Raw genomic sequence first — 25,746 nt, 5'->3', positions numbered from 1 at the left:
TTTTTGCAACACTTGGACTAAGTTTTTTCCAGACCTCTCTTATGAGTGGGGAGGGACCTACTAACTTGTTGCGTATCAAGATTCTCATTGGATGCAGGACTGTGAAGGGAAGCTTTCAGGTAGCTGATCACATTTTAATGCAGAAAGGACTCAGAATATACACTTCTTTAGTCCCTCTGGCTAAGGATTTTGTCCATCCCCTGTTGTAAGAGAACTGATGATGAATACCAGATTCACACTTGTCCTGCATGTTTACAAGAAAATTTTAAAATTTAATATCCCTACCAGGCTATGAGATGCATGAAGTTTAGAACTATGACCCTCTTGTACAAGATTATATTCCAGGAGCTCAGGGCATAGTTGCTGCTTGACCATTATTTTTTTGAGTACGTAGTAAACTTATAACTCCAATAGGACGCAGTAGTGTGGGTTCAGTTGCTCACAACTACAGCTGATTCTATTATTTGTGACCCTCATGTTCTATAAAGTTGCTGCAAACACTAAACACTGAAACAGTACTTCTTTTTTTTTTCCATTTATTTTTATTAGTTGGAGGTTAATTACAATATTGTAGTGGTTTTTGCCATACATTGACATGAATCAGCCATGGATTTACATGTATTCCCCATCCCGATCCCCCCTCCCACCTCCCTATCCGATCCCTCTGGGTCTTCCCAGTGCACCAGGCCCGAGCACTTGTCTCATGCATCCAACCTGGGCTGGTGATCTGTTTCACCCTTGATAGGATACACGTTTCAATGCTGATCTCTCAAAACATTCCACCCTCGCCTTCTCCCACAGAGACAAAAAGTCTGTTCTATACATCTGTGTCTCTTTTTCTGTTTTGCATATAGGGTTATCGTTACCATCTTTCTAAATTCCATATATACTCGTTAGTATACTGTATTGGTCTTTATCTTTCTGGCTTACTTCACTCTGTATAATGGGCTCCAGTTTCATCCATCTCATTAGAACTGATTCAAATGAATTCTTTTTAACGGCTGAGTAATATTCCATGGTGTATATGTACCACAGCTTCCTTATCCATTTGTCTGCTGATGGGCATCTAGGTTGCTTCCATGTCCTGGCTATTATAAACAGTGCTGCGATGAACATTGGGGTGCACGTGTCTCTTTCAGATCTGGTGAAACAGTACTTCTAAGAGAAATACAAAGATGAAACAGTACTTCTAAGAGAAATACAAAGATGAAGTTCGTTTGAGCCTCTGGTCACATTTTCATCAACCAATCAATTCGTCACTTTGTTTTATGTGTGTTTCTGTTTAAAGATTCTTTGTGTGATATAGACTGTTGATTCATTAACATTGAATTCATGGCCAACAGTACCATAACTGATGCCTGAATGAAGCTTATTCAACACTTTATGGAGTTATTTTCTCCATAAAGCACACCGTAGCCTTCTTGCATTTAGCAATATGAGACAGCACTTTAGCACTCTTCTGGGAGCCACTTTAAACAGAGAAATCAATAAGGAGCAAAATTGCCAAATAGATGGCACCAAATAAACACAGAAAGGAAATGTGCTTATAGTGCGAGACCTGAAATGCATAGGCAGAAGCAGCACCTTGATCCGCATCAATTATTTTGCTGTCCTGAGGAGGAAAACACAAAACCTCTTTGGTATGATTAAGAAGAGTCATGGACCCAGAAGGCAGTCTGTGGTTACCATTGGGTGCCCTGTAGTTCCCCAAGAACATGGGGCCTGATCAAGAGCTATTTCCATCTGGGGATGGTGACACAAGACAGGAAGATGAGTGTGGCACAATTTAATTTACAATTTAAACCAAACTTTAAAAAGCTTTGTTTAGCTGGTATTTCTCAAACCTTATAAAAGGCATTTTTAGAAAAAAAAAAAAAAAAGAAGATTCTATATCACAGAGTAAAAATAAAAATCATAATAAACTGTGGAAAATTCTTAAAAGAGATGGGAATACCAGACCATCTGACCTGTCTCTTGAGAAACCTGTATGCAGGTCAGGAACTGGACATGGAACAACAGACTGGTTCCAAATAGGAAACGGAGTACGTCAAGGCTGTAGTATCACCCTGCTTATTTAACTTATATGCAGAGTACATCATGAGAAACACTGGGCTGGAAGAAGCATGGGCTGGAATAAGCACAAGCTGGAATCAAGATTGCCTGGAGAAATATCAATAACCTCAGATATGCAGATGACACCACCCTTATGGCAGAAAATGAAGAGGAACTAAAAAGCCTCTTGATGAATGTGAAAGAGGAGAGTGAAAAAGTTGTCTTAAGGCTCAACATTCAGAAAACTAAGATCATGGCATCTGGTCCCATCACTTCATGGGAAATAGATGGGGAGACAATGGAAACAGTGTCAGACTTTATTTTCTGGGCTCCAAAATCACTGCAGATGGTGACTGTAGCCATGAAATTAAAAGACGCTTACTCCTTGAAAGGAAAGTTATGATCAACCTAGATAGCATATTAAAAAGCAGAGACATTACTTTGTCCACAAAGGTCTGTCTAGTCAGGGCTATGGCTTTTCCAGTGGTCATGTATGGATGTGAGAGTTGGACTATAAAGAAAGCTGAATGCTGAAGAATTGATGCTTTTGAACTGTGGTGTTGGAGAAGACTCTTGAGAGTCCCTTGGACTGTAAGAAGATCCAACCAGTCCATCCCAAAGGAGATCAGCCCTGGGTGTTCATTAGAAGGACTGATGTTGAAGCTGAAACTCCAATACTTTGGCCACCTCATGCGAAGAGTTGACTCATTGGAAAAGACCCTAATGCTGGGAAGGATTGGGGGCGGGAGGAGGAGGGGATGACAGAGGATGAGATGGCTGGATGGCATCACCGACTCGATGGACATGGGTTTGGGTAGACACTGGGAGTTGGTGATGGACAGAGAGGCCTGGTGTGCTGTGATTCATGGGGTCTCAAAGAGTCGGACACGACTGAGCGACTGAACTGAATTGAACTGAAAAATAAAAAGTAAGAGCACAGTTTGGAAACAGCTTCAGAAGTTCAGGGACATTCAGAAGTGGCTTTTGAGGACAGACAGGAAGTGTTAGAGAACTCTTAGTCATGTACCACACTAAATTTTGGATTCTGCCAAAATGATGTGAAATGCACATTTCTTCTCTGATCCCTAGCTTGACAAGACACAAACACTGATATGGTACCCAGGTAGGTGCAGGTGAGCTTTAGTTGAGAGTAAGGGGAGAGGGGAGACAGTGAGCATCCACTCTTTCTGTGTGTAGATGCCTAGCTGTCAGGAAGGGCAGGAACAGCTCTGTCCACATAGGCTTTACAGCTCAATTCAGTTATTCTGGGTGACCCCATCTCCACCATCACAGAAGACTGCACAAAACTCCTCGGCAAGCCTACTGCATCATCTTAGAGTCTTGCTTCAGGCTTCCATGCCTTGTTGGCTGCTACCTTCAGGTCTAGTATTTCATCATGAATGAGGCAAATTTGGACCTGAAACCCAATCCTCACTTATATTCACCTTTCCGGAAAAAAAAAAGCAAATTATTAAGAGCTAATATGGTGAAGCAAGGCTGCTCACCAAAGGAAAGGCCATTTGGCTGAGACCTGACTTGCACTTGGCTCATGTCCTTTCTGCTCCCATGCCTTATTAAATCATTCCCAAATCCTGATTCATCAAGTGGTTCTCCTACTTTAGATCTAACTTCTTTGATAACATAAGCACAAAACACAATCTTTTAACAATTATTTAAAAGCCTACTACACATTGGGGACTGTTCAAGGAGACACTGGGAATATGGCAATGCATAAAAAGGAAATGTTTATACAGTCATTCATATGTATTCATGTATCTATTCATATACACTATATAGTACATATGAATGTGTGAACTCTTACACATTATATATATATATATACACACATACACACAATACATATAGTAATATAGCCCACCTAGCGGCTCAGATGGCAAAGAATCCGCTTGCAATGCAGGAAACCCATGTTTAATCTCTGGCTCCAAAAGACCCCCTGGAGAAGGAAATGGCAAACCACTCCAGTATTCTTCTTGCCTGCGAAATCCCATGGACAGAGGAGCCTGGTGGGCTACAGTCCATGGGGTCACAGGGTGGGAAATGACTGAGCAACTAACACATGTGGTAATACACTAGTGTGATGTTTAAATGGGTGTGGCATTGGAACCAACCCGTCAGAAGAGACACTAGTCACAGTCTTGGAGTGGGGTTCTCGAAGGGCAAGTGGCATTAACCCTTTAGTTGCTAGATTATAAAGAGATAGGAAACTGGGGGAGGGCTGGTGTAACAAAGGATATTTGGAGGGCTCAGGAGAGTAGCTATATACCAACACATATAGAGTATTCCAGTATTTTTAACAATTGATGTGGCTCGATATGAATCCTGGTAATAAGTGCAATGGGGAAGAACTAAATGGTATGACATGACCAAAGTATGAATAGAGAGACTGGTTCCAAAAACGCTAAAAGAAAATACACAAATTTCAGAATGGGACTTCTTTGGTAGAATGCAATGAAAGAAAGTAGGAAGGGAACAGTAAGTTATTGTAGTACCCTAATGTTTTTAAGTCCCCATAATCAACAGATTTTATTTGTATAACATTCTGTGAAAACAATTTATTCTTAATCTTACTATTTATCTGGAGTGAGTCATGATCTTAAGGTCCTGATGTAAATGATAAGGGTATACAAAGAATAGCTGCCTTATAGAAGAAAACAAAATTCAGTTAACATCTGAATTTAATTACGTTGGAGTATCAATAACCCCTTCTCATTGACTTCACAGAAGGCGGTGGGGTGGAGAGTAAAGCTGTAAGTGACTGACAAGAAGCAACAGCAGAAGGCCTCTTTGGAGTGACTTACTGGATTCAGATCCAGCAGTGAGGAACAGACACTGCTCTCTCAGCTATATTCCTGAGGGCAAAAAATTGCATGTTCATCTTAATAGGGCTTGGTTTCTCCCTTTTGATGTTGAAGCAACTTGGACCTAATAAAAGTCATTTTTAAGTAACATATTTTGAAAATTATGATTTGTAAGAGAATCCAGTTTTAAAAAGTATGCCTGGGAGCTATGAGCAACTGTAGAGAAGAAAATGTTTTAGGCCTTGCTTAACACTTTTAATATCATGATTTAAAGTTATCTTGACAAGAAGAAACAAGACACCTCCAAATCCTGTTTCCATATTTAGGGTAAGAATTATAATCTGTATTATTCAGAGTTATGTGAACAGCATCTTCTTTCAGCAGCTAGCCAAATACTTAAGGCAAGGTTTCTCAGTCTGAAATTTATCTGAAGAGATAGTTCAGAACTTTAAATTATTTCCCAAATGTATCCCTGATCTTAAAAAAGATTAAGGACCACTGGCATAATGGATAAATTCATTCATTCATGAATTCAGTTAAGTATTTGTGCAATGTTTATTATATGCCAGGTACTAGTCTAGGCACTGCGGGATTTAGCACAGAGTAAGTCCAATGAGGTGCCCACTGTCATAGAGTGTTTTTTATAGAGAAGCTTAGAGGGTTGATAGGAGTCAGACACCTGGGTTTAGACTGGTACTATACTGGTACCAGTATCCTGGTACTATAATCTGGAGCAGATTATTTGCCTCTGAGTCTCCATTTCTTCATCTGTAAATGAAGATAAGATTCATCCATCTGTAAATGTGGATAATAAGATTGGAACTAAAATGATTCAAGTATCAGCACAAAAGCATAAATTCAATTAATGAATAAACGATAAATATTATTAAACTCCCTTCCCCAGGAAGAAGTAGGTGTGGGTCAGAGAGTTATTACTTCATTTTTATAGATAAAAAGGTTAAGCTGAAAGTGGCTGCATGACTGTGTTAGAGTAGGGAGTGATTAATATAGTTATGACCTGGGCTAGCTAGTTGATAGATCAACTAGCTCTTAATTTTCTTCCTTTGCATTGCTTTTCCCTAGTGAGAACTTTGCTGGATTCATTAACTTTAAAGAATTATTGAATTATTTAAAAAGAGGTTGGCAAAACTAAGGGCCACTGCCTGTCTTTATATGGCCTTCAAGCTAAGTGTGACTTTGACATTTTTACACTGCTGAAAATAAAGAGAATTTAATATACTTGAAAATTATTTAAATTCCAGCCCCTGTAAATAAAGTCTTACTGGAACACAGGCACACGCATTTGCTTAAGCATTGTCTATGGCTGCTTTCACATTACAGCAGCACAGATGAGTAGTTGTGACAAGATACCATATGGCCTGAAAAGCCTAAACTATTTACTATCTAGTCCTTTCCCCCAAATGTTTGCCAACCCCTGATTTTAAATGTCATTTCCTCTGGAAGGAGATACATACCAAATATATCATACATCTTCTGAACTGGTAATATGACACAACTTAAAATTAAGGGGCCAAATGCATCAGTCTGCAAAGGTGAGACATTTTGATCATAGCACTTAGAATATTTATTTATTATTTTTTTTTTATTTTTATTTTTTTTAAATTTTTATTATTATTATTATTTTTTTTTCAGTGGGTTTTGTCATACATTGATATGATGTTGGGAATACATGTAAATCCATGGCTGATTCATAGCACTTAGAATATTTAAAGAAAACATCAGCTATTTGAGAATTTTAGAACTATTAAATCGTTGGATACTCACAACTCCAAGAGGTAAGTACTTTTTACACATGAAAGAACTGAAATTCAAAGAGATAGGGAAATAAGTCCAAGGTCGTAGAGCTAGTGAATGGCTGAGATATAGATTTGAATAGAAGCCTCTCAAAGAGTGCCGCACTACTGAGCACACCTGTACACACACACTACGCTTCTGTATGCCAGACCGATGTCACTAATGGACAGCCCAAGAGTTTAAGAAAGATGCTTTGTATTGGTAGTTACCCAATCTTCTCTGCCCTTCCAAAACCTATTCCCTAGGGCCAGTTTCTTCACTTTAAGAATCCCACTCCCCGGCCTTCCCTCCTAAAATGGGTGAGATACCTGCTTGCAAGCTTTATCCTAAGGATGAGAGGTAATATATTTACAATGCCTGGCATCCTGTAGTCGACAGCTGCTAGTATTTCATTACTGTTGTGTGGAAAATGCTTTTGCAACATGCATGCACAGCAAATCTGCTGAGGTAACTCTGGGGGCAGAGGGGAGGTGGCAGCTCTAAGATCGAAAAAGTTAAATATGGGCCATAATCCCTGAAAAGCCTATCCATCAGTCTGAGGTTGCCAATTGCCCAACTTAGGCAGCTTATCCTCCTAGAGAGGGTTTCTGCACCCCTGGTGATGGAAAGGAGCAATAAATACTGCTGAAGTTGGGGTGAGGGTGTGGTAACCCACCTTGGGAAGGCCAGTCTGTTTTTACAGCTGATGGGCAGTGCTTGCTTCTGTGCTCAGTATGGGCCCTCCGCGAGACTCAGCATCAGCACCAGTAGAGGAAACAGCTGGCAATGCAGAAATGGGAGAGGCCGCAGTTGTGAGGTAAGGAAAGTAATTGTAAGTTGCACTCTAGAATCCCCTCTTTTTTGAGGAAGGAAACTGGGGAGACTGAGGTCAAGAAAGTGCATTGCCACTACTTTGAAGCCTTAGGGTTTCACTTTCATTAGGCTTCAGAGCAATCTGGTGGCGGGTATTTCCCCTGGTCATCACCTTGGGGGTTTCTCTTTCTTCGATGAACAAATACATAATTGCCTTCATGGTGTGGGTCGGGCACTATGTCCAGTGCTGTGACTGTATTTTCTCCAGAGATTCTCACAACCATCCTGTGAAGTAGATATTGCCATCTACACGTCATGGATGTAAAAACTGAGGGTGAGAAGGGCTTGTTGTTCACTCGCTTAGTTGTGTCTGACTCTTTGTGACCCCATGGACTGCAGCATGCCAGGTTTCCCTGTCCTTTACTATCTATTTCCTAGAGTTTGCTCAAATTCAAGTTCATTGAGTCGATGATGCCATCCAACCATCTCATCCTGTCATCCCTTTCTCCTCCTGCCCTCAATCTTTCTCAGGTTCATGGTCTTTTCCAATGAGTTGGTTCTTTACATCAGGTGGCCAAAATATTGGAGCTTCAACTTCAGCATCAGTCCTTCCAATGAATAATCAGGTTTATTTCCTTTAGGATTGACTGGTTTGATCTTCTTGTTGTCCAAGGGACTCTCAAGAGTCTTCTCCACTACACAGAGAAGGGCGAAGTGGCTCTAAACCCAGAATAGCACTGCCAGTGAGCATCAGTCAGGATTTAAATCCAATCTTTTGACACGGATTCCACTGCCCTTTCAATTACTCCTAAGGTGCCACCCCCTGGCTGGTGGCTTTGTGGGTATTAACTTATTCAACGAATATTTATTGAGACTTTCTACCAACAAGAGCAACACAAAGTGTCTTAGAGGCAGGACACTTGGCAGTAAGATCCAGATGCAGGAGGGAGGCTGAAGAGGAGTGGGAATGGGGAATGACAGTTAATGGCTATGGGGTTTCCTTCAGGGCGCGGATGACACTCTGTGTGTGTGCTAAGTCGCTGCAGTCGTGACTGACTCTTTATGACCTTATGACTATAGCCCGCCAGCCTCAACAGAGACAATGGTGATGGTTGTGCAACTCTGAATGTCCTAAAAGCCACTGAACTGTACACTTTAAATGCTTGAATTTTATGACACGTGAACTATATTTTATTAGTGGCTCAGACGGTAAAGAATCTGCCTGCAGTGCAGGAGACCCAGGTTCGACCCCTAGATCTGGAAGATCCCCCGGAGAAGGGAACGGCTACCCACTTTAGTATTCTTGCCTGGGAAATCCCATGGACAGAGGAGCCTGGAGGGCTATACTACAGCCCACGGGGTCACAAACCATCAGTCCTGACTGAGCACCTAACACTTTCACTTTCAAAGCTGCTTAAAAAAGGAAAGAGAAAATAAAAATAAACATACCAAAAAATGATATACTCCATAAGATTAGAATAGAAATAGAAGTCTTTATATTCAAAAAGGATATAACATAGAATTATATTATAATCTGATTTTGGTACATGTTACAATAAATTATAAAGATAAAACAAACAAGAAAAACACTAGATGCAGAGTGGCTTTACACTGTGCCATTTCACTATTGTGACTAAAACATGGGATTTTTGCCTTTTTCCCACTTCTTGTGTAACTCCTGTGGGGGTTAGATGAGGTTCAAAACTGAATTTGTTTGTTCAACATACCAACAAGATGGATTCAACAGGAAAGTGTTAGTGCCTCTTAGTTCTGGTCTTGCACTAAGTGCTGTACAAAGCAAATAACTTGCAACATTTTCGACCTCACTTGTCACATGGGAAGGATGATTCCTCTATGACTTGTGAGGCCAGGTCTAAATGCATAGGGGCACATACAGACTTAGACTTAGATGCTCCCATATGAACTAAAATGCAAGTAGTTCTTGTCTTGTTCCTTTCTTTCAGTGAAAGCCATAATAGTTAGTCTTTCAATTTATTTCCCAGTTTTAAATAATCTAATGAACTACAGTAAGCCACCCATAACATCAATAAACATAACTTATTCAAATTGAAATTTTAAAATTGTAACTTAGGAGCAAGAGGAAAAAAAATCAAAGAAGCTGATATTAGGATCTGACTTTAAAGATGTTTTTAAGTCTCAGATTGTATTCTTAGAGCAGTACCTATTCAGCCTTATCTCTGAAAAAATTTCTAACCACATTAACACTAACCACATAGGATTAAGAGAAACAGTATTAAAAATATAAACCCAAGGTGTTGACAGATCTAGATATGCATTTTAAATCATTACATAAAGCAAAAATTAACTTTAATATGCATATATTACACTTACTAAATGAGACACAAAGATTACACAAGAAAAACACATTTCCAAAAGGCTGAAAACTGTTATTTTCTGGTTGAAGCAAATTATTTAATTTATAAATAAATGGTTTTTCCTGTTTCAATTAATCTAAGGTTACTATATATAACTAAAGTTCCTTAAGAATTTACTGTCTCTCAAGGTTGGGCATGTAAGTAGATCACGTCCGTGTATACTTTAAAGTTTACAAAATTCATTGATTGAGACCATGGCTGCTGTCTATATTAGGGCTTACTGGGACAAACACCATTCACTGACTTTGGAAATGTTTATTTTTTCTGAGCTGATACATTTCTAAGGAACACTAAACCATGTGAATAAAAGACCTCTCACCATTTCAAAGGGCTGAAGTCCTACGGGTTGAAAGAGGATGTGTTCAAAGAGTTAACAGTTCAAAGAGCTGTATCTCCTTACAGTTGTTTTTTAAAGTAAATACTTAGTGTAAGAAAATATCCAACGCTTGCTGACTGTCAGGTGTTATTTAACATTTGTGTACATTATCTCTAGAGAGATATTCCAACATCCAATTACCCCCTACTCTACAGATGAAGGGAGCGGGCAGAGTTGGGGCAATTTAGCTAAAGTCACACTAGTAAGTGTCAGAGCCAGGATCACAATGTGACTCTCAAAATTAATGTGGATGCCAATCACTGGGGGAACCTTGATAAGATGCACATTTTGATTCCATAGTTCTGGGGTTAGGCCTGAAGAGTATGCATTTCTAAGAAGTCAATACTCTTGATCCACAAAATTGAAGTAGTAAGATATTGTAAGATGCAGGAACAGGCATCTGGATGCCTCCATATTCTTTCTGCTCTAGAGTACAAGCACATTTGGTGTAGAGGGTCTGAACCAGGAGCTTCAGTTTACAGATGCATCCTAAGCTATGCCATGGGATTTTGTTTCAGGCAAAGTTGTGATCATGTGCCAACACCCTTCTCTGATGTTTAACATCTCTCTAGTGGAGCATTTCTTTCATTGCAGGGTAATTTATTCCTATGTGGTTGGAACATATTTTTTATATTTTTTCTACCATGTAGTAGACTGCTTGGATTATTGCCAAAAGCTGGGCACCAAGTTCCTATGCCTCTTTTCCTGGGCCCCCAGTTAGTCTACATTCCCCAGCTCCTGACCTTGCTGTTAGGTATAGCCAATGATTGAGTTCTAAATAGTGGAATATGAATGGAAGTGCTATGTGTCACCTCCAGGTGACAAGTCCTCCGGGTTCTTCCCCTTCTGCCAGCTTGAAATGGAAAAGTGTGTATCCTTTGAAAGCCATGGAGCTTCCCTGATGGCTCAGAAGGTAAAGAATCTGGCTGCAATGCAGGAGACATGGGTTTGATCTCTGAGTCAAGATTTCCTGGAGAAGGGAATGGCTACCCACTCCTTATTCTTGCCTGGAAAACTCCACAGATGGAGGAGCCTGGCTGGATGTCTAGTCCATGGAATTACAAAGAGTCAGACATGACTGAGCAACTAACAATTTGAAAGCCACATATTGAAGATGATGGAGCCACAAAATTGAAGGAGTTTAGGTCTCTGAATCAGGACTAGGAGTGCTTGCTCACCAGTAATATCTATTCAGGCTTTATGTGAGAAATACATTTTCTAACGTGTTTAAGCCATTAAGCATGTTCATTGTTATTTGTTACGGCAGCTAGCATTATTTTAATATACAGATCCTTAGGAACTATTTACTGAATGAGTAGAGGTATAGCATCTGTACTGTATGGGATCTCTGTACTGTGATCTTGCTTACTGCCTCAGGAAGAAGTAGAGAATGTCTATGCTATAAAACTACATGACAGAAAAATGGGCTCATAGGTAAGAATTCAGTTTCTCCTGCAAGAGCCTCCACAATGTTAATACAGAGCCTATTTTGGTGTGCTTTGGCACTGGATAGGGTAGCACTGCCAAAGTCTGTGCAGTTCTCTAGGTGGTATACGTTTATCATATTCAGATTGGCATTTTCTCAGTGTTTCTAAAATCAAACGCTTTAAAAGCTGCTTTCTTGTTCAGTTTTGTTGGAAGGAGGAATTTTTACTTAAGAGGTGGACAGTGAATGGGAGTGAATGGATAGTTGGGTAAAAAACTAAAATCACACACTTATAACTTCAAATGAACAATTATCTCCCATCCCCAAATATTTTCACAGTCCCTGAATGACTGATAACCTCTGCTGTTAATTCCTGAACTTGGTCCTTCCCTGGAACTTGGCTAAGTCAAGTGCAACATAAATAAAAAATGATAAAAAAAAAAAAAAATCTGCCTTGGAGGACATAAGAGGGAATGTGAAAATCAAGCAGCTGGGCAAACACAGTTAAACCAAAGAGCTCCAGCTATAGATGTCAAGGTCATCTTCAAACAATCTGCAAACCGCAGGATCTGGTGAGGCATCCAGGCTGCCTTAACTTGCCTGGGCCTCTACTTCTTCATCAGTAAGATGAGAGAGTTCAGTGGTTTTTTACTCTTTGAGAACCAATACCCCCTTTCATGTAAAATTTTAAAAACCTACTTTTACTACAAGAAATAAAATTCATAGAAAACATAACCCACCTATGCTTAAAAAGTCAATGATGTTATAATTCATAACTAGTATTTCAGAGTGAAAATGCCAGACACATCTGAACTAGGAGACATAATGAAACAGTCAAATGGTTCATATACCTACTCCTACAGAGAACAAATCTGGATTTTAAAGATGCAAAAAACCAGAGGGCATTACATCCAAATAATAAGAGAAAAGGTAGAACGAGCCAGTCTTAAAATTAATAGAAGAGGAGACTAACATGAATTGAGAAAGGGCTCATAACCCAAATCAATTAACAGACTGCTAAAATAGAGAAAATCAGGTAGAACTTGGCCATGTCTGTGATATGAAGCCACAGAAAGATTTTTATGCTGTGCTATGGGGTGAGGCAGTGAAGTAACACATAGAACACAGCTTTTATCTTGATAACTCACATGGACAGAGAGGCACACATTCATTGAACTTAAAGATCTTGATGATGGGGTGGGGGGAAAAAGGCTGGATTGGAAAAAGAATCAGTAACTTCCACAACAGAGATTATGCTGCTTCTACGTAAGATGGCATAAAGGGAAGTATTTTTACAATAGATTTTAATAAAATTCAATGACAGCCTCACATTTTGTGTGGCTCCAACTAATTCTAATAATTTATCCAAATGTTTACTATCTTTGTTAATAAATGAGTTCCTCTTACAACTCCCTCCTAGTATATTCTCCCAACACCTAATTAGAGAAAAAAAAGCAAAACAAAACAAAAAAAGAAATAAACATCTGGCCAACAGATGTGTTTGTTCATTTTTTAAAACTCTAGCTTTTTTTTTTGAACAAAAACTAGGAAATGATAGACGTACTAGCAGGAACAATTTTAAAGAACAGTTGGTACAATTTTTAAAAATGTGTCTCACAGGTGAAAATTAAGATGTTTGTGTATTATTTCTCAGACTGTCAAGGAATACCAGGATAGTACCATGGGAAGAGGGAATTATTTTCTGCAAAAAAGCTGCATTGAGAGAGATTCAATAAGAATCTCACATTATATAAGACCATTAGTTACAGGTCTTAAATATGCAAAAGAACAATAATGCTCAAGTGAAGCCTAATGGACCTAGTATCTTCACTGGACCACAACCTAGCATGACAGCCTTTAAAACAAACTTACATTTATTATGTGTCAATTTGATTAGCACATCATACAATTATTAAAAGGAACCTAAGCCATTTCCCCTTCAGGGAAACATTAATTCTATAACAAAATTTTTGAGAAAGTACAATTTAACATTAAATAACTTTTTAAATAAGTAACTTAGTGCTGACGTTCTATATTAATTATTTTTTATAAGAGCATGAGCTTTGCAGTCAGGATTTGAACCTCAATCCTACAACTGAAACCCCAATACTTTGGCCACCTGATGTAAAGAGCTGATTCATTTGGAAAAGACCCTGATGCTGGGGAAGACTGAAGGCAAAAGGAGAAGGCAGCAGCAGAGGATGAGATGGTTAGATAGCATCACGGACTCAATGGGCATGAATGTGAGCAAACTCTGGGAGACAGTGAAGGACGGGGGAGCCTGGCGTGCTGCAGTCCACGTGGACACACGGAGTCGAACACGACTTAGTGGCTGAATGACAACCATCTACAACTCAGTACGTAAGAGAACACACGCAGAGAGTTTAGCAGCATTAGAGGCACAGAGCGAATTGCCAAAGGTTAGTTATTACTACTTCCAATCAAAGCTATGGTAGCTACCATTTATAAACACTTACTATGCATGCTTTATGAATATGATTACATTTATTTCTCTTAACTGTTCAATCAGTATTATTATCCCTGTTTAATACATGAAAACATTGGAATTCAGAAAATGCTGAGAAACATGCCCAGGTCTGAATCCAGGTGTGTCAGAAGCCAGAGGACCAATGCTGTTAACCACCATGAAAAATTCTTGTTGGGAGAGAGAGGAGGGGAAAGGGGAATTAAGAGTCTCTGTGTGTATGTTTGTGGGATGAGCCTCAGGAGTTTACTATGAGAATTAGACAGTTTTCATGTTGATGGAACTTCTAAGAAATAATCAGTATTCATGTTCTGAATTATCTGAATAACTGCCTTAAAGCCAAATATGTTTTACAGCCCCAGTTTGTATCATTTAACTTGCGTGTTAAAGCCAGGATCTGCGCTAGTTGTGGAAGCTTATGGAGAAGAGAGACTAATTTAACAGGGGAATGATGTACTGAAGCTACATGAAGACCAAACGCCACCACTACGTGCTACACAAAGAAATGCTACAGTCTGAACAGAGAGCGGGAGAACGGAGTCGCCACTCACATGGCAGTAGGGGCATGCTGAATATATGAGCTGTGTTACGGCACTCAGTACCATAATCACTTCACAGCTTCCCCTTGGCAAAACGCCGTCATCCACCACTTAGTCAACGTTATTTTAAATTGCATTAGTTTCATAGTTTGTGTCTGACCTGTAAACTTTTGATTTTATACTTGTGCAAGAGCTATAAGCACAAGGCATTTATATGTAACTTTATATATACATAGATAACACTATAATAAATAAAGTAAAAAACTGAGGAGCTAAGAGAATTTTTCTGTATTAAAAGGGGATGTGCGTTATTCAAGTTTGAGAAATACCTCTCTATACTGCACTGCTTGTGTCTTTGGGCTTTAGCAGCACTGAACTTCTATCACCATGTACTTCAGAGGATTTGTTAAGAGGATTAAATGAGATAAGGAATGTGTGAATGCCTGGCCTGCAGAAGGTATTATTACAATGATAAGTTCTATCTTTTTTACCAGAAACAGGGACAATATGGAAGCTAAATATAGCCTAGGCTCTTGAAGTGTGGTCTTTCAACCAGGAGTATTGATATCACCTAAGAGCTTGTTAGAAATTGAGAATTGGGAACTTCCTCAGTGGTCCAGTGGTTGAGATTCTGGGTTTCCAAGGCAAGAGGCACATGTTCAATCCTTGGTCAGGGAACTAAGATCCCACGTGCCCTGTGGCATGGCCAAAAAAAAAAAAAAGAAACTGAAAATCCCAGGCTCCACCCTGACCTACTATATCAGGAGCTGCATTTTAATGTATTCCTGGCTGATTTAATATATGCACATTAAAATTTGAGAAGCACCAGCCTAGGTCTCTACAGAGAAGGTTGACAATAAAATTTACTGCATTTTATATTGCTCTGTAGGCTAATTTAAGTGATTAGGAAAATGCCAGGTATAGTGGCCATAAAAGACTGTCCTAACCCTGGGGTTCAATATAAACATTACCATTTTACTAACCAGCTCTTAATGGCTGTATTTGTATAGAGGGGGACTCTCTTTAAAAGGGATCTAACTTCTAATTCAAAAAGAACAAAATATGTTTTTAAATGAAAAATATTCAAAACTTGTGAGTTTTGAATAAACAAATCTCAAGATCACATCAATCAAAACTTTGTTAGGTCTCCTTTGCCCAAAAGCTATTAAAATCATTTACATATGTTCAGCTCTTGTTTAAATGTTTTGGTCCACAACATCTGGTTTGACAAAGTCTTGGCTCAGTTTATGATGACTGTGTGATTACACTAACAAAACACACCACCAAAAAAAAAAAAAGATATGATTGTATATACAAAATGTGTTGGTTTTAACTGTTCAACAAAAATACTAGCTCACATTCAGCAGTTATGATTTTGTCAGTGTAATTTACCTAGAGAATATTTATCCTTTTCATCTTGAACTCAGACTTTGCTCATGTTAGTTGCTCAGTCATGTCTGACTCTTGACATCCCATGGACTGTAGCCTGCTAGGCTCCTTTGTCCACGGAATTCTCAAGAATACTGGAGTGGGTAGCCATTCCCTTCTCCAGGGGATCTTCTCAACCCAGGGACTGAACCTGGGTTTCCTGCACTGCAGGTAGCTTCTCTATCGTCTGAGCCACGAGGGAAGACCTGAACTCAGAGGCCCTATACATTTAAATCATGTTGTACTTAAGATTCAGAGATACTGTTCTTAGAAACACAGGAAACAAAGTTAGTAACTAATATCCAAGGGAGTCACTAATATCTAAAAAGACCTTGATATCATCTTTTCAAGGGCTATTTTGGTAAAATCAAAGCTTAAACTAGGCTATTTATTGCTTTATGTTCTCTACATATGGGCCATTTAAACCACATTCAAAGAATGTAAAACAAACCCAATTACTGTGTGTAAATATAAATATGTATGTAGATATAGATATACATGTATAAATGGTTAGACCTTCTAGGCAATCCTCATAATCTGTGTTTATGATGTGACCTTGATCACAGGTTAAAACCCTCCTTTATCTTTCACGTTCTTTGGCAACTGCAAACCAAGAGTCCATCCCATACTCTGAGATATACTAGCACCTACCTAGGTGAAACCCTCTAGTGCTTGTTGATGATGATGACTATAACCTAAGAGAACCACAGTCTGAAAGTCACTGGCTAACTCTAATCTTAGAGGTTGACATGCTATCTTGTACTTTTGGTCCTTAATACAATCAACCCCTGTTACTAGAACCATAAAAATTTCCTCTTTCCAGGGCAAATTCCAGTAATTTCTATTCATATATTAAGCAATTTAAACTATATATACACACACACAGACAGTGTGCCAGGGGAAACACCAGGAGTGGTTTTTTTAGCTCATACTGAACCTACATTTTCTGGCTTTCCTAGTAACTGCAGCAAAGGAAAGATCAAACCATTATCTATAGTTTGAATTCATTAAATAACATCTAAGCAAAGAGAAGACAGGTAGAAACAGGCAAGCCACGCTTTGCTACTACAGTGATTATACCCATCTCTCTCTAGAAATGAGAGAGATTAAATCATTTTGAACTTCAGATATTTGATTTAAAAAATCTATATCCATTTACCCTAAAAAGTAATCTAAAAATCCTCTATTAGTCTCAACTATTATAGAGGGTTTACTTTAGAAAAAATAAATATAATGGAGCATCAGTCAATGAAATAAGATTTATATTAAATAAAGAAAAAAAATCTTTAAGATATGAACCACCTGGTCTCTAAACCTTGAGTCTAATAAATACTGAGCTTTTCTCAGAAGGTCTTTTTGCCATCAAGAAATTGCAAAATAGATGAGTTAAGGATGAATATAGATGAGTTAGGAACCCAAATATATACTGAAGCAAGAAACATACTTATTTTAAAAATCATATTATGTCTTCCATGAACTAACTTAAATTAACTTAACAGCCTATAAGTAGTTTCTCCCTCAATTCAACTAGCATTTGGCATGGCAGAAATTTAATTAAATTAAGGACTTGAGGATGCTTTGAATTAATATCAGATGCTAGGGGTTATCACCCATTTATTCTCTAATGTGTGTATCCTTGAAAGTGGTATGTGTCACCTAGGCAGATATACCCTGAACGTTACTTTATCATTGCAACATCAAGGTCACCATGCTCCCCTCTTAGGATTTAGTACATTGAAAGAACTTCATTACATAACATTTCAGACAGCTATATAAAAGTATTAACTTGGTCCAATACCAAAGTCAGTTTCACTGAGAAGAGCAACCTTATCTTTAGTCATCATTAAATTATTAAATGCAGTTGATATGTACATAGCCCCATACCACCTTTATACTCTAGGACATCGATTGAACATTCCTGCTTGTTATTAATCATTAATATATTGCTGTGAATATTGCAAAGGGACATCTTTTATAAATTACTGCCTATAAGAAACTATAAAATTTGATTCTTTCCAAACAGCAAAGTAGCTTGAACCCTCTAAGGAAATGATTCAGGCCAGATGCCAACATGAGGTAGCCAAGTCCAGCTATAACAGAGAAAAGCAGGTGTATTTTTACAACTGGTCCTAGTGAAATGCCACCTCAAATATGATCTAAGAATTGACTGGAGAAGATAAAGCTAATTTTTCAGATTTTTAAAAGTCAAGGTTCAAAGGATTGAAGTAGTACTGTTTGAGATGAAGCTTAATACCAGACATGTGACTGGCTGTCTAGACCTGATGACCTAGGGAACATAAAAGGAAGTCCTTAACAAACAAGCATATGGAAGGAACAAGTGGTTTTGATTACTGGCACAAAGCAGATGTGTCCATTACATGCAAAAGACAAGACTGGTTTTCTGAGAAATGTAAAGGCCCTTCTTGTTTACGCAGGAAAACAGAGGATGGGGTTAACACAACTACAGGGGCATTTTTCTATCATAAATGAAAAACGATGTTTCTTTTTATCTCCACTGAAGAACTAATTTGGACCTAAGGGAGTGGGACCCTTGGAAGCATCAATCCTGAGCACATTAGAAGAATTCTAATTTTTCTTCTCTGAACTGCCAGTGTACATGATGGGGTGAGGGAGATGAGGGGGAGTGGTGAATGCAGGAATTAAAAGGAGTATGAAGAAACCCAGATGGAAATGATGTTAGTGTGACCTTCATTTAAGAAGTAACATTTAAAACGGCTAACACATGCCTCTCGCTAAAGTGTAGCGCTGGAGGAGGCGTAGGCCAGAAGACACCTGGACAAAATAGGAGGGGATCCTAAGGGTTGGGATTTTGCACTAACAGCTCTTGTTCCAAGAAAAGGGAAGTCACTCAAAATGTGCCAAGGACAAGTGGAGTGTCCTGGAGCACTCCCTCAAGGATATTTACTCTCATTGAAAAACTAACTGAAGACACCCCACTGCACAGCATTTTTCATCCAAAGACATCAAAAGCCCTTTCTGAATGCTATCCTCATGCTACCTCTGTGAGGTAGCTAGCATCATTCTAATTTTTAGTCAAGCTAAGGCACAAATAGGGCCTGAGTTGCAAAAGTGGTCTGGAGCTTTGTTCATGTCAACACACTTTCTTCATATCGATGTAGGCAACTCAAGACACACTGCTAGGAAACATCCTCAGAGGAAGTAGACCTAAGAGCCAAATAAAATCATTCACAACTCTGGGAAAGCCATGCTTTCTCTAAAGCTCACTGATGGCGTCTCAGGAGACACCCTCTGCTAAGATTACTAATATGTGCTGTCCTGTTGAACATGGAGACCAAACCACCTCTGACGGTAGGAAAAAGGCTGAAGGAAGTCTTGTTTTTCTTTCACTGTTGAGACCATAACAGGGACAATCTTAAATCATACAAACTCAGAAACTTTAGTCCTTAGGTCTTTGTCTTAACTGGTGCAGTAAAATTCTAAGACCTGTATCTTGCTAATGATTTCTGACATTTTTGATCAGATACATTTTTTTCTACATCCTTGATCCCAGATGATTCTCTTTTATCCTCACCAAATTATCTGTTATAAAACGTTAATGCCAGGATGTGAAGCAAACAATGCATCCGGTCAGCATTCATTGGTTCTATATATTTTGAGAAACACTTGCATACACACAGAAGGCGTGCAACGTGAGAGGGATGATGTGAATGATATTGCAGCTTGTCTAATGGAGAACCCAGTGTCCTTCCAGGAAACTGAAGATACTCAGAAGTTGCTCCCCAATTGCTATTAACAATCCTCTAAAAGTGAACATTTTCTTTTGATACAAATATACAAATTTAAAATAAGTGTACAGTTCAGAATGGCCTACCATTTTCAGATTGCCTATGTGCCAGAAAATATACAGTCAATAAAAAAATACCAGAGAGGTGGGGGACAAAAGGCTCTCTGGAGCTGTACAGCAAAAAGGAGCATTGCTTCAACAGGGAGTGGATCTGCGGAGAAAGTGGAGTCTTTAGAAACCAGGAGCGCTGAACGACAGCAGGTCACAAATCTGGTGATGGAAGATAAGACGTATAGTAAGGCCCATTTTCCTGCAGAAAGGAAAAATGACAAGAACATTAAACACTAAGACCAATGTAACTGGGAATATAAAAGAAAGGGATTTAGAGTCAATATATAATGTATGTGAAGTGTCCAGCACATGCTTGGCCCTGAGCAGGTTTCCATCAACACAGCAATTCCACTGGGGTCAGTCAGAATTGCTATAATGTAGGCAGAGGTAATCAGGATAATGATACTTAAAAATATTACCATTTATCAACATTCAATATGCAGACACTTAAGCAGTTCTTTTCTTTCATTATCCTTTAATATCCTCACATAATGCCATGAAGTAGGTAACATCCTCATTTTACAGAACAGAAAACTGAGGGTCACACAGATTAGGTCACTGGCAACCAAAACAGTCTGAATTTAAATCCATGTCTATCCAAATCTAAAGCCCAGATTCTTTCGTATTAGACTGTGTTGTCCTGCTGTGTGCTGAATCTTTGAGATAAGAAACAAAAATTCTCCTTGAGGAATTTAATAACCATATTGGCAGAAATGAGCTTCTCCATGACATGCCTGAGTGGCAAGGCTTTTAACAAGGACAGTTTTTAGGGCATTCAAGATCCCATCACTCCATGGGAAATAGATGGGGAGACAGTGGAAACAGTGTCAGACTTTATTTTTGGAGGCTCCAAAATCAGTGCAGATGGTGACTGCAGCCATGAAACTAAAAGACGCTTACTCCTTGGAAGGAAAGTTATGACCAACTTAGATAGCATATTAAAAAGCAGAGACATTACTTTGCCAACAATGGTCTGTCTAGCCAAGGCTATGGTTTTTCCAGTGGTCATGTATGGATGTGAGAGTTGGACTGTGAAGAAGGCTGAGCGCAGAAGAATTGATGCTTTTGAACTGTGGTGTTGGAGAAGACTCTTGAGAGTCCCTTGGACTGCAGGGAGATCCAACCAGTCCAACCTAAAGGAGATCAGTCCTGGGTGTTCATTGGAAGGACTGAAGCTGAAACTCCAATACTGTGGCCACCTGATGCGAAGAACTGACTCATTGGAAAAGACCCTGATGTTGGGAGGGATTGGGGGCAGGAGGAGAAGGGGATGACAGAGAATGAGATGGCTGGATGGCATCACCGACTCGATGGACATGAGTTTGAGTAAAGTCCGGGAGGAGGTGATGGACAGGGAGGGCTGGCGTGCTGTGATTCATGGGGTTGCAAAGAGTTGGACACGACTGAGCGACTGAACTGAACTGAACTGAACTGAAGATCAAGATGGAGAATCAAATGCCAGAATTTTATTGTCAAATGCAGAAAGCAACAAATCAGTGTAAGGGGAAAGTTTTTGACTTTATCTTGGCTAACTTTATCTTAAAAATCAAGACAGTTTTATGGTAGCTGGACTCTAAATTAGATTTATGAGATTCATTTCGTGTTATTAAAGTATTTCTTTGACAAGTAACTTTTTTTTAGTAAACTATAAACAAAAAATGCTCAAAGTAAGATAACAATTAGATATGAAGAATGAGGTAGGGTGAAAACAGTATTGCTTGAAAGTATATTTGCATTATAGTTCTGGAGCATTAAATCTATTCAGTCTTAAACACAGTAGGAAGGTAAATGTTATTTGAGTGACTAAGTTAATCCAAAGCTCTGTATTCTTCAGGGCAGACGCTTTGGAGCAGAAATTGATCTGAGACCATAATCAGGAAAACAAAGAGAATAGGAAAACTTTCTTTTTTTAAACTTTCTGACCAGGTAGATTTAAAAAGATTTAAAAAAAATTTTTGGTAGAACCAAATCAGAAGATTGGCTACATTTTGGGACACTTGGAAAAAAAAATAATGGAAAATTTTTTTAATTTTAGAATTTCCCACCAAGATCTGTTATACTAACCCCACCAGTATCCTCAATATGCACAGATGCTATGCTTAAGATACATACTTGAAGAGAGAAAACCTGAAGTTCAACTAAGAAGAAACGGTTCACAATCCATCTTTAAGATTTCTCCATTTTATTCCACTACGGTATTTTTCTAAGCTTCCTATATCAACATTAAATTGTGATAAAGTAAGAAGGGAAAATCTAATTCTTAATGCCATGAAATAGATCTTTTATATTAGTCTCACACTGTGGAAGAGCCTGCTGAGCAATCAAATATTGTCTCTATTTCTGGAAACAACTGTAAAACTTTGAAGAATTGTGACCAGATAAATCTCTACACTCTCTTCTCTGACTATACGAATGCTGACCAGTTCCCTTTCTGAAATGGTCTCAGTACCATTTTGATCTAGATAGATAAAAATTACCTTCTAATTACCATCAAAAGTGCCTTTTAATCCTATAAAATTTATGTTGCTATTCTAAGTCACGTAAGATCCAGAAAAATAAAAGCTGACGGCCAATAATGAACAGTGTATCAAATCTTCACCAAATAAGTAATCTACTATGGGCAAAGCATTCTTGAACATGATAATCAAATTGACCAACAATACACTCATTTCTTTTTCTCTAAGCATATTTTTAATTCTTTCTAGGAAAGGAAAAAAATTTCTTTACAACGAAATATCCAATTTCTAGACCTTCACTTCAGTGTCTCATTTGTTATTCAGTCACTCAGTTCGTAACCCCATAGACTGCAGCATGCCAGGCTTCCCCATCCTTTACTATCTCCCGGAGTGTGCTCAAACTGATGTCCATTGAGTTGATGATGCCATCCAATTATCTCATCCTGTGTTGCCCCCTTCTCCTCCCATGCAGCACCTCAAACCTAACGTGTCACACACTTCAGAGACCACCTGTCTCCTCTCTCTGAGCTCCCCAGTGCTATTTCTCCAAACTGCCTCTCTGGTATGGTGGCAATAACATTCTCCAAGTCTTCCAAAGCAGAAATGTTGGCAGTCACCTCAGGCTTCTTTCCTTCTTTATTCCTCCCAGTGGCTGGCTGCTTGGTCACCATAATGCTGGGCATTTTGTTCCCTAAAATATCTAATTTTAACTATCTCTTAAGATCTTCAAACCTTACCATTATCACTATCACCGCCGACCTCTAGTCTCAAGTCTCCCCTGGCTTTCTCGAATAGCCTCTTACTTGTCTCCTTGCCTATGGTCTTACTCTGTCTAATTCTTCTCTACATGGTTTCTTTAGCCGTCTTTCTAAACAGGAACACACGAGTTCTCCATGTACAATACTCTCCACTGACCACAGAGGCACCAAAGGACTGCAGCATACTGTGAAGAGCGTCAGGATCTAGGGATGTGCTCTCTGCCTGCTCTGGCCACATCATCTCCTGATGCTTTCTTTTGTTTCTTCTCTCTTCTTATTCCTCTCTTTGGCTTCAGGTATAGACCACCTAATATTTCAGTTTTAGAAAGCTCTGGTACAGATACAGAGAGATAATCCAGAGATGATGTTACACTGCAGGTTATTTAATTTTGATTAATAAAATCATTAATTAGGCCTGTATTTGAGAGATAAAATCTTAAAAAAAAAAAAACCAACAACAAAAACCTAAAAGCACATACATGTAAGACAGAAAAAACGAAGCTTGAGGATGGTGCTGATATCTAATGAAAGCCTTCTTTGTGGGCCCTTAGGTATATAGAAAGGGCTCCCCTGGTGGTTCAGTGGTAAAGTATCTGCCCGCCAGAGCAGGAGATGTGGACTCGATCCCTGTGTCAGGAAGAACCCACTCCAGTATTCTTGCCTGGAAAATCCGATGGACAGAGAAGCCTGGCAGGCTACAGTCCATAATGTCACAACAGTCAGACATGACTGAGCACACATACCTATCACATAAAGGGGAACAGAAATCACAACTGAAGTTGGAGAAATGCTAGAGAAAAAAATGTCTTGTAGAATGTTTACTTTACTATATATATGTTGTACAATAGTTAAGGAAGAATAATTCACTTTAAGCTTAAGATAACCTACAAATATATGCTCTGCTTCACGCCCCAAAATATGCAACCAGCAACAGTTAAATAAGGCAACTGATAATTGCCTTATTATCACTTGCCTTATTTGGCAAGCATGTTAGACTTTTTTGTTTCTAACTACTAAAGTGAGTGCGAATAACCACAAAGGACTAGAGCTCTGATGAAATTCTAGAGTAGCCATTTCTTAGTGTTTAATAGATTGATGTAAGTAACAATGCTAATATTATTGGTTGACACTCTTACAAACATTATACAAATGGAACTTTTAGTAGGGTAAAGACTAAGATAGGCTACTAGGCTTACAATGAATGCTGAAAAATGCTGGATACCAACAGATTCTTCCAGTTCTATTTATGTAGATGAAAAAAGTCATTTAGTCTTAATAAAATTAGGCAGAGGTATGTCTCAGAGGTGGTGGAAAACTGACAAATACAAGCAAGGATTGGATTTATACCTACAGCAAAAATGTTTCTCATTGAAAAGAGGGGGGAAGGCCCTCTCTTAGAATCAAGCATTTTCCTAAAAGTTACCTTAGGAAAAGAAGGTCAAAAAAAAAAAAAAAAGTCAAATGATACTATCAAATTTACTAAAACACATTAATTGTATTAACAGCATTTTATAATGAAAAGATTAGTGCTTAGACCTGTATTATAAAATAGTTACAATAATATACTAGGTGAGGAACAATTCCTGGTACTTCTTACCCTGGCATCATATTCAAGGACGAAAGGAGGAAAGTCAATCTGTTCTGGAGAGATGGCAGAAAACAGCTGGTGGAGGCTGTCCACATGGTGGATTTTGTCCTTCAGTCCTGAGACAGAAAAGGTGGTAAAAAACCATGTTGATACCTGATTAATAGAAGAAAAAAAAAAAATGATTTAAGCCAGTGGCAAGAATCAGAAATACACACAGGATCTTGAAAATTTATGCTAGATAAAAACTATTTCAGAACTGAAGTTGCTATCAAAAAAATCTTGTAATAAGCAGTGTTTTTTGAAATGCAGGTTGTACTATGTCACTGATTTATGCAGTAAGTTTAGCGGACTGTGAACAGTATTAGAAACAACAAAAAGAAACATGCTAGCCGACAACTACTAAGGAATGTAGTGAGAATGAGCTCTGTCTCCTGAAGCCTCGGTTTCTGTTATATGAGTGTGTGCTCCGGTGCGTGTAGTGTCTTGTGATGTGATACAATGCGCTTTTTGCTGTGGGCAGTGGTCAAAACCACTACACTCTCCGATGGAATATTGATTCACTGGTACTGTGAAAATGTTTAACATCTCCAAATCTCAGAAACTCTCTCACTTTTTAAAAAATGAGATGGAAACTTTTTGCCAATTTTTGAGACATTTATTTTTCAGTTGACACTCGGCATGCAATCTCTCAAAGTCCATTTTCTGTGGATGCAGAGCCACCCTTGCTCATTTTACTTCACAACATTTAATTTTTCTATGAAAGCTAACCTGCAAAATTTGCTCATTGCAAAAAAAAAAAAAAGAATTCTTGACAGCAAACAATACTGGCATGAACTAGGCAATAGCTAGAACTTACAAATTATTGTTCATCTACCCAAATGGACAATCATAAATAGTCATGTTTACCACAGGCTTGTACAACAGTTCTGTGCAGTAGGT

General features: G+C 38.7%; 1 protein-coding gene across 7 annotated transcripts in view; it reads right to left on the bottom strand.

The window, feature by feature from the left end:
- Positions 1–636: 636 nt before the first annotated feature.
- The window catches only part of GDAP2 (ganglioside induced differentiation associated protein 2), a 78,191-nt gene continuing 53,081 nt past the window's right edge, over positions 637–25,746 (bottom strand). For 4 of the 7 annotated variants that reach the window (XM_061121041.1, XM_061121040.1, XM_061121042.1 and 1 more), the window contains 2 exons: positions 24,817–24,960; positions 637–1,158 (listed from right to left, as the gene is read on the bottom strand). In XM_061121041.1, the coding sequence (XP_060977024.1) occupies positions 874–1,158; positions 24,817–24,960 (429 nt within the window). In that variant the 3' untranslated portion in view covers positions 637–873. Of the gene's footprint in view, positions 1,159–8,951; positions 20,205–21,905; positions 23,551–24,816; positions 24,961–25,746 lie in introns of those variants that run through there. The other 3 variants (XM_061121039.1, XM_061121044.1, XM_061121045.1) reach the window with 3 other exon arrangements.

Source organism: Dama dama, chromosome 20 (genome assembly GCF_033118175.1).
Source record: "Dama dama isolate Ldn47 chromosome 20, ASM3311817v1, whole genome shotgun sequence".
Taxonomy (NCBI): domain Eukaryota; kingdom Metazoa; phylum Chordata; class Mammalia; order Artiodactyla; family Cervidae; genus Dama; species Dama dama.
The sequence above is the reverse complement of the archived record's forward strand: the minus strand, read 5'-3'. Positions and strand labels throughout refer to the sequence as shown.